Here is a 10,401-nt window from a genome sequence, read left to right on the forward strand (position 1 = left end):
ATAGATATCGATGACAATAAAATTTCAAACGCCACGATTTCATCGCACTAATAATCTATCTTTGTAGCGCCACACACACTTTTTCGTTGTGGAAATTTTCCTTTTAAGCTGTACTCTTTTTAACCAATGTTTCTATGCTACTAAATAAAACAAACCAATGCACCTTTTTCATCTGCCAAGACACATTCCCTCTTGTTCAACAAACTCCAAATATATCTATTATCTATTATTATATTAAAAGTGAAACATGAATTAAAAAAGTGAAACATGAATTTATCCTTTGGTTGACTTTTTTGTATCACCACAATCAATTTTTAAATTATAAAACTCTCCTTATATTATGATGTAACTACAAATAAATTAATTAATTAATAAAATAAACACAAATCCACAATTGTACACACACATGCTTCGGAGCGCAACTAAATTATTATATTTTATTTAACTTTTTCCCCAATCACTAAAAATCACCATATTATATTTCTGATCCATACCCGACAGACCAATTAAAAAAATATGTGCACAAGATAACAGGTTACTATTTTTAATAAGGACAAAATGGTCAGACCATTTTATACAAAAATCGAATAAGTTGATTCAATCAATAAACCACAATAATAATAATCATATTCTATTTCTTTTATCATAAAACAATGCCCTTTATGACTAAACATATAATTACACAGTATTATAGAAACCCAACCAAACACTCCATCATCCGGTAAACACAACCGAACATAGCCTCCATTTATCCATCCCTACCTTGCAAATTAAATTTGAATTGTAATGATGTAAATTTTAGATATTCAAAATTGTACATCATAATCGGTAATTTCCCTAGCATTTTAAATCAAGATGTCTCAACATTTACCGGAGTTCAAACCTGTTTGGTGAATTAGAAAAAATTTCGGTAAATTGAGTTTAAGATTTCATACCTGGGGTTTCAGCTGAGCTTCGGAAAACTATTAACCTACAACCTTTGCATGTGAACAAAAATAATAACCTTTGCGACAAGCAATTGCAATATCGAGCGTTGTATGACTAATAGGGTCGGACTCAGAAAATTCAATTAAGGGGACAAAAACTGTTTTTGATCGAATGAGGGGACGATGTGGGTAAAGATCCATGATCACTAGCAAGTCTACTGCCATACAAATTCGAACAAACTATCAAAATTATATATGCGAAGAAGAATAAAAGTGCTGGTACAAAATTTAATTCTCTCCAAAGGAAAAGGTTCAGACTCTTTCCACATTTGCGCAATCTTTTAAATACCAAACTGGACTTTCAGCATATATTAGCCGCCTCATATCTAAATATGAAGTGATTTTCTGTCAAAAGCTGATTTGTTAGCAGAAGTTTTGTGCAACAGAGTTGATGTCGTTTCCATTTTAAAGAACAGCAGTTGAAGCAGTTGTATTATCCGCCGAGGCGATGAGATCTTCCCCTAAATACCCCACCGGTAGTTCTGTCAGGCTGAGGTGCGCTGTTTGTTGGAGCACCAATTCTCCACCTTGCCACTATTTTATGTCTGTGAATATAAATTAAAGAAACCAGGGAGAAGATCAAAATGTTTTCATATTTCCAATGGGACGACGGTATTATTCGAGTCATTTTAGTCCCACCCCTCCTAGCCTTTTTTCCTACACTAATTCTCTAAGGCACTACACCAGAATATAAGGGATAACATGGTTAAGACTTAAGCCCCACCCCTCCTAGCCTTTTTTCCTGCACTAATTCTCTAAGGCACTACACCAGAATATAAGGGATAACATGGTTAAGCGAGAAAACACGTTAGCCAACATGGGATGTTCATTGGTCTTACAATATCTAAAGACAAAACACATTTGATTTTTTTTTTTCCCGAGGGAATTGGAAAATTATTTTTAACTTGGTGCAACTGATAATGTGAAGCTTGTGCCAGCACAAGTACATGTTTGTGCATGCTCGAGTACAGACAACAAGAAAAGGATACATCAAGATTGGCGTCTTCAGTATATTCTTCCCACCAGCAAGCGGATGAAGCACAGTTAGGAAGTAATAAATATGCCCAGCAATAATACCCAAAAGATCTGGAGCAATTGGAGAACCAAAGATGGCATCTAAACAGAGCATTGCCCAGGGCAAGTAAAATGCCTAAGCCAAAAAAGAAAGAAACTATGAGCCCAGAATGAAAGAAGAAACCAAGCATATTTGTGGTTGAGAAACCCAAAGTATGAAGTAAAGTACCTTAAGAGTTACAAGGCCATAAAGGTTGATGTTGGCATTTGGATATTCTCTACTCCAGATATACAGAAGCATGAATACAAGTGATATGCCTAAGTAAAAGGATGAGATGAAGGGTATGGCAGATAGAACCTATACAAGCAGGAAAGTGCATATGTTACAAAACAGAATGAATAAAACAAAGAAATAACCATGTTACCTTCAACTTTTCAATGAAGACAGAAAGGGTACATAGAAGATGAAGATATAAAGACGGAGGGGAGGATAGAGGAGATTCTTGACATACCAATATGGAAAAAGCTCCAAACAACATCATCCACAAGAAATCAGCTGTTCTTCTTTGAAAAGGTCCATTTTCCAATTGAACGCCATATCTTGCTCTACAGCATCAGAAATTAATTATGAAGGTACTATTGAACAAATATCTTGATCCAAAATTACTAGAGAAGGCAAATCTTCGAATATGAAGTAATTACTATCATTGTATTGCAACATACATCATTAAGAGGCGAATCCCAAAATTGATAGAAAAGTTGCCTAAAAAAAAGAATGTAGTTATCAGCCGCCACACCTGACAATAAAATTAAGATTCCATCAAAAAATCTGTTTCTAGATAACAAGTCCAAAATAAATCTCGATTCCAGTACCAGTTTACGTCACCTCAAAACGGAAGAACACCAGATAAGGAATCATTGCAAGTTGTCCTCCGTTGATTACCCCAATTTGACATGCAATAGTCACCAATAAGCATGCAGTTCCATAAGCTTTAGTTATAGGTGGAAGAGACTTGTAGTATCTATATATTAGGAAAATGAATAATTGAAATTAAAAACGTCAATGAGAAAAAACAACATTCTGGTGTATAATCAGATAGATTTGTGTAGGATCCACAACCATAGCACTTGCTCTAAAGAATGAGTAGAAAATGGGGGAAAAATAGACACAAGTTCCATGAAACCATTGAATCAACTAACATGATCCGCTGGGAAAACAAATTTATAGTTAACTTGCTCATATATATGTCTCATTCAGTAGGCTATAAAAGGTCCATATCTCTAGAAACCTCATTTAAGTACACATTCCTAGCATCACAAGAGGAAAATGTAATTTCAGGAATACACTTAAATGGCAATGAGCCCTGAACCAGTTCTGATGTGCCAACAATAATGAGCTCATGCATCAGGTTACAATTTACTTGTCAAAACAACACGTGCATTTGCGGTTTAAATCAATCTACAGTAATTCCAGCCTTCACTTGTGCTTGTTTAAGGTCTCACTCAACCCTACTGCAGCTTCACAATCAATACAATAACATTATAAAAATGCTTTACTTCACATTTAAACACCCAGTTTTTGAGGGAAAATATGAAAATTCCATTTAAATATTCCCAAAAAAAATGAAGCATTAGCTATGATATGATATTTTTCCGCACTCCATGGTTAGTTTGGAGAATAGTTCCTGTTTTGCATGATTAGCATCCTGACTTCCCCCGATTGAATCTACGTAAAGTACAGTAGATTGCGAATTTCCCTCAAGACTCAAGTTCAATCAAAGTTAACAAAATTTTTACTGCACAGATATCAACCCAGGTGTAGACTCAGCTAGCAGCAATAAACCCACATTAGAACATACATGATGAAACTCAATGTGCAAAAATGTATCAGATGGGTAAATGCATATCTACATATGGAAAAGGAAAATATAGGATGCCAGAGAAAAAGAGACATTAAACCTAAGTAGGACATCCATATATGGACGATTAAAACTTCCCATCAACTTAGTTGTGTTAGACACAAGGCCCTATGCCCTTACATTCTTAAATACCCAAATTGCACTCCAATTCTCTCATTAGGAGAACACCGTAATATCCATCAAATATTTATTATTTTCTCAAAGTGCACCGTAACTTTCCCCATAATACTCTTCCCCAAATCTTCTATACCTTTTCCAAAACAACAAAAGCATCCGCTCAAAACCATGTATTCCTAAAAGGTTTACAAATAATGTCATATGTCGTGTGACTAGTGTGAGAAATAGAATGGTAAGCATAACCCACTAATTTATCAATTTTTAACAAGGTAATAGTACCCCCTTCCATAGCAAGGAACAGACCATACAACCATTAGTTCTTCAGTCCCATCATTGTAAGGGACACAATCATGTCAAGATGAGTTTGCATTTTTTCCATCCACATTTAACTAAATCTTCTTCGCATGACCCATTCAAGAGTCCTATATTTCCCAGTTGATATTGCGGTCTTATAATCTTCAGGTTTTGCCTGCAGTCATGTAACCATTACAATGTATGCAGCACTCACTGTGTCTCAAATGTTAAAATTGGCTTATACACCTACAAGATGTATTTCTCCTACATCGCAATAGACAACCACCTTTGATACCATTATGTCATGCCATGGAACTTGCCACAATCTTATATAATCTTGAAGTTTTCCTACAGTCAGATGCCTCTACTGTAATTCCGTGGTGGATAGGGTTTCAAAAGATCAGGATTTAGGTCTATGCCCAAAGCACTAAATCAAAAGTCAAAGCAACACTCAAAACTTGCAAAAGGAAAAAAATAAACATCTAAAAGTTCGTCAAAAATTGTCTGTCAACAAACAATAACGCCTCATCCGAAGACACGACTTGAATCTACTCGCCAGAGGAGCAGTCAATCACGAGACACGCAATCATACAACAACAAATAGCCCTCGAACACATTTAATTGAAATTTTTTCTTAATCAAACGTGGACGCATCTATTGAAAAAAAATGGCTACAATAATAATCAATATAGCGCGCGCGCACACAAAACAGAAAGCTGAAAAATTACTCGGCCGGGGAAGACATTGCGGATCTGGAAAAATCAGCTGCAGATTTGAGACAAGAACAATAAATCCAATGGAGCGATCTGTAATTGGCAGCGGAAGAAGGATTGTTGCTTAATGAAGAAGAAGGAAGTTGAGAGAATTCAAAATTTTGGCGTGGGGCATTTAAGCTGTTGAGAACTCCATTTGCACTTCAATCCAGAACCTTCGCGTAAACCAAACAAATTTTTTTTTATTAAAATATTTGAAAAATGTTTTATAAAATAATGTCGTTCATCGTCCAATCAAAGAACAGACCATGCATCATTTCGTAACATTAGTAAGTCATATATAGATACATACATATATATACCCGTCAAAAAAATTTATAGATACATATATGCAAAAATGGCTATGTTTAATTTGTTTTGATAATTATTTAAATTAGTAATTAAAATATAATATATATTTTAGTAAAAACCATTAAATATAATTTTAAATAAGGGGCAACTTGAGATAAATATTCAATCACAAATTGGTTTTCATGTTCAGTCCATATGTCATAATATTGTATTATGCACTATCTAATACATAAAAAACTTTCTTTTCACTCCCTCGTTCATATTTTATTTAATATTTTCCTTAATTTTATTATTTTATTCCGCAATGTAATTTGGTTCATTTCTTTCATACAAGCCATCTTTTCTTCTCACCCTGTATCCACCGTTCTCTGTCAATTTTCATCTTTCTCTCCTCCCTCAATTTCTCTCCACCCATTAAAATCTATTATCTTCTCCCTCAATTTCTCTCGACATATAGCTTTCCATATTCTCCTCAATGTAGAGAACCTACGCAAAACCCATGGGCCATAGAAACCCTTTGCCTGCGACACCTAATGAAAAAGATTTGGAAGAGACGACTGAAAAAAATTTGGAAGGGGCAACGAAGAGGGACAACGAGCTGAAGCAAAGAAAACGAGGGAGTGGGTTTTTTCTAATCTTTTTCTTTTGTTTGTCCCACTTTTTATGCAATTTGTGTTAGATTTTTTTGATCTTGCTTTTATTTGTACATTTTGCATTCTTGTGTTCATTATTGTTTTGAATTTGGTTATGTTATCGATTTTGAACTATGGTAAATGGATGGTTGTCATTGTCTATTTTTCAGTAAATTTGAGAAAATCCCCAAATTAAGCTTTTTTTTTTGAACTAGACGGTGGTTGAGTTTACTTAAAAAAACAAATAGTATTGTCGAGGTGCGCAGAGAGTCATCCCAAGGGGTCTATTTTGTGTTTATATATTATGGATTGGTTGTGTTTCATAATATATTTTAGTTATGAGGATTTGTTTATAAGGAAAATTTGAACAATGGAACCAATAACAGCAATGTTTTCTATGCATAATTACAAGAAGCTGCCCAGAAGTCCTAACATTTATCTTCATTAATATTGTAACAATAATTCTTTTTTTTCTATGTGAAGATATTGGAGTCAATATTGAATGTGGTATGATGTTTTTAGGAAGTTGTTCATACAATAAGCATTTGTTTATCTTCACAATAGAAGAGGATGTGCGCCTAATATAGATGTATTTGAATCTTGGCAAAAAATGTGATCAAATCAATCCTTCTTCAACCATCTTACAATATCTTGCACCTCACCGAAAGTTATATTTGAAATTGAATGAATATCAGGATGTCAGTAATATGATCCGATTATTTGTCTACATGAAAGTAAACATCATTGACATGATGTCAATCCGAAAAAAAGAAATTATTCCAATTGACAAGAATATTCTCGGATAATTCATATCTTTCTTTGTTTGTAGTTGTGCTACACCCAAATATTAAAAATACATATTCCAATTTACCGTTTAAAGGTTGATAGGTCTACACTAAATCTCGAAATTTGAAGGTTGATAGGTCTAGTTCATGCCTTTTTGAGGTTCTTGATGGTGATAAAAATTGTGCAGTGGATTTTGAAAACTGGAGTTGCTTATGTAGAATCTGGAAAATTAATGGGATCCCTTGTAACCATGATTGTGCTGTGATTGAATCAAAGGGTTTGCCAATATATGACTTTTGTGACTCTTGCTACAAAGTTAAAAATTATCGAAGAGCTTATGCGGCAGTTGTCAATCAAATCCCTACATTCGACATCGATACTGATTTACCACATTCTAATGGCGATATAATTAGACCGCCGGATGTCCGATCGCAGCCAGGATGTAGAAGGACACAAAATTCCCGTCTTAAGTAAATAAATGTGTTATCGAGTGTGCACAATGTCACGAATCGGGGCATAATCGTAGAAAATGCAAGGAAACAATATAGTATGTGGATGGGCTATTTTTGTCTGTCATAATCGCAGAAACTGTAAAGAAGTAATATAGTATGTAGATGAGTTGTTTTTGTCGGTTACAATCACAAGACATGCAAGAAAGACATATAGTTTCTAGATGGGGCTATTTTTGTCGGTACACATTACGCTATAAATTATATATTTTGGATAACCATATGTCTTGAGATACTTTTTGTAGTTTGCATGTTAGATACAATGAATATATAGCACATTCTGGTGTTTATTGTACCACAACATAGCTTTTATTGTACCAAATATTTGGTTAAATTATACTACATATTGTGTGAAATAGCACTACAAATTCATGTGGATTTTATACCAACTTACAAGAATGGATATTAATGCTACTTATAATATCTAATTTAGTAGCATATATGGTGATTAACAAACACATGTATATGTATTCATTGTATGTGTTTGTAACATGTATGAAAGATATTTCAAATTTAACAAAGTAGCATACCACAACAAGACAATATTATACTTATTTTTTTGAACTCGTGTACTACAGAGCAATATAATTGGTACCGTGTAGTAGCCCGTATCCAAAACTAATGATTAATGAGTAATTAATCGTATATTCATGTTGAGATTAAGTAAAACATGATTAAGGAAATTCCAGATGAATTAACGGAGTCCAGAAATGGATCCAGGACACTCAAAAATGGTGGATGTGGTTCGGCAGGTTCGGACGATCCGAACATGGACGAAGCCAGGCTTCGGAGGCTCTGAAGACTTCGGACGGTCCGAAGTGAGTTCGGACGATCCGAACTCATGCGGCCAGCTGTCCCAAAATAATACATCATTGGTGATGTCATCCGGGAGATGTTTGGACGATCCGAAGAGCCAGTTCGGACGACCCGAACAGTGTATTGGACAGGTGTATGGTTGCATGCGATTGGTTGGATGCGTGGCGGAGATCGGACGATCCGATGAGACGATCGGACGGCCCGAAGCAGTTCGGACGATCCGAAGTTAGGATTGGACGATCTGAACGTGCTCTATAAATATAAGGTCCGAGCTCCTCATTTGGTGCGAATTCCGAGTTCCTCTCCTTTGTCCACGTGGATCTATTTTAGTGATTTGGGTACTCTTATTTATAGTTGGAGTAGGGAACATATTTTTATTATAGTCAGACAGTGTTTGACATAGTAGCTGAGCAGTACTCGTATAGCGGAGCAGTGCTCGAGGCTGTGGAGCTGCAGCAGGGGTGTGCCCCTAGTTGCAGGATAGTCGCCATCAGTGGGGTGACGACGGACGCAGGTATAACTATGGTCTTTTTAAATTATTTAGGAGTATGCAATAGCTTAGTTAAGGCTTTTAAAGCTTATTGTTTGATGCATAGGTATTTGCATTGTAGACTTGATGATAGGCTTGAAACCTATAGTGGGACTACTAGGACTGCCTTAGAAAGGTACGTAAATACTGACTGAGATTGCCAGCGGATATGCATGCTTATATGTTGCATTTATGTATTTGCATGTTATTATTGTTATGCGGCATGTGCATATCATCTTGTGCCTGTACATCTGTATATCTTTTGAGATGAGCCAGTTAGGGTTGCTCAGCCCTGTTAGGACGTTTGATATTGAGTACCCTTAGGTACTGATATCTAGAGGACTTCGTGGTTCGCGTCTGGGATTCGGGAATGAGTGGTCGCACACAGTGGTTAGCTACCCCGATGTGACGAGCTTATATCCCAAGCGCCAGTTTGAGCAGTTTTGTATACAGTTATCCCAGATATGGATACCCTGTCATTTGCATGCATCATATTTGTATGTTTATCCGTGCTTTCGTATTGAGCTTAGAGCTCACGTCCAGTCTTTTCTGTATATCTGGACACCCTATTCGACGGGGCAGGTGTAGGTGCAGGATTGAGCACCAGGAGCCTGGAGTAGCCAGTGACCTTGAAGACAGCAGGATTAGCTGTAGGTTTCTATTTAAATTCGATTGGGTTGTATATTCGAGGTTGTTTAGCCGGTTATATTCCGCCGGTCTTAAATCCGGTTATATTCCGCCGGTCTTTTTTGTATTTAAGTCTTCCGCAGCGATTTTATTTAATGCATTCTTAATTATGCTCTTAACTCTGATTAGATAATGGATCCGGGACGGGTCGCTACATACCGCGTTTCTCATCATACGCCAACACCATCATGAAAAACATGTATGGAAGATGTATAAATTCAACAAAGTATCATACGATAATAAGGTTGTATTATACTTAATTTGCAAGCTCCAGTACTACGGATCAATAGAATTGGTACCACGTTTCTGACAATAGCTCCAGTACTACGGATCAACATGAATGGAAGATGTACCAAATTTTAAAAAATAGAATACGACAATAAGGTATTATTATACTTAATTTTCAAGTTGAAGTACTACGAAGCAATATAATTTGTATCGCATTTCTGACCATGCACCAACACCACCATGGAAAACATATGTGGAAGATGTACCAAATATAACAAAGTAGCATACGACAATAAGTTATTATTATACTTAATTTGTAAGCTCAAGTACTACGAAGCAATGCAATTGGTACCACGTTTCTGATCATGCACCAACACCACCATGAAAAACATGAATGAAAGATGTACCAAATTTAACAAAGTAAAATACGACAATAAGGTTGTATTATACTTAATTTTCAAGCTCAAGTACTACGGAACAATATAATTGGTACCATGTTTCTGACCATGCACCAAAACCACCATGAAATACATGAATGGAGGATGTACCAAATTTAACAAACTAGCATACCACTGTATGACCATATTGTACTTTATTTGCAACAACATATATTACTGATCAATATAAGAGATACTGCGTTTCTGACCACGCACCAACACAACAATGGAAAACATATACAATGAATACATATATGTGTGTTTGTAATCACCATATATGCAACTAAATTAGACATTAGAATGCATAAACATGTGATATTCATGATTGATGTTATTATATTATACATTTGATGTATAAACATATGTTAATCACCATTGATGTT

The 10,401-nt window shown here is 35.6% G+C and overlaps 1 protein-coding gene across 1 annotated transcript; it reads right to left on the reverse strand.

The window, feature by feature from the left end:
• Positions 1–676: 676 nt before the first annotated feature.
• Positions 677–5,226, reverse strand: LOC140890158 (derlin-1). Its single transcript, XM_073297918.1, has 7 exons — positions 5,059–5,226; positions 2,887–3,022; positions 2,724–2,797; positions 2,513–2,606; positions 2,230–2,358; positions 1,976–2,136; positions 677–1,531 (listed from the first exon to the last, which is right to left on the reverse strand). The coding sequence occupies exons 1-7, from the start codon at positions 5,073–5,075 to the stop codon at positions 1,420–1,422; spliced, it is 723 nt and encodes a 240-aa protein (XP_073154019.1). The 5' UTR covers positions 5,076–5,226; the 3' UTR covers positions 677–1,419.
• Between the last annotated feature and the right edge of the window lie 5,175 nt (positions 5,227–10,401).

Source organism: Henckelia pumila, chromosome 3 (genome assembly GCF_033568475.1).
Source record: "Henckelia pumila isolate YLH828 chromosome 3, ASM3356847v2, whole genome shotgun sequence".
NCBI classification, from domain to species: Eukaryota; Viridiplantae; Streptophyta; class Magnoliopsida; order Lamiales; family Gesneriaceae; genus Henckelia; species Henckelia pumila.

Coding starts and splice junctions, on each gene's coding strand:
- LOC140890158 (XM_073297918.1), bottom strand. Junction 2,798..2,886: donor TGGTGTTCTTCCGTTTTGAG/GTGACGTAAACT, acceptor TTTTATTGTCAG/GTGTGGCGGCTGATAACTAC. Junction 2,359..2,512: donor TTGGAGCTTTTTCCATATTG/GTATGTCAAGAA, acceptor CTGCTTGTATAG/GTTCTATCTGCCATACCCTT.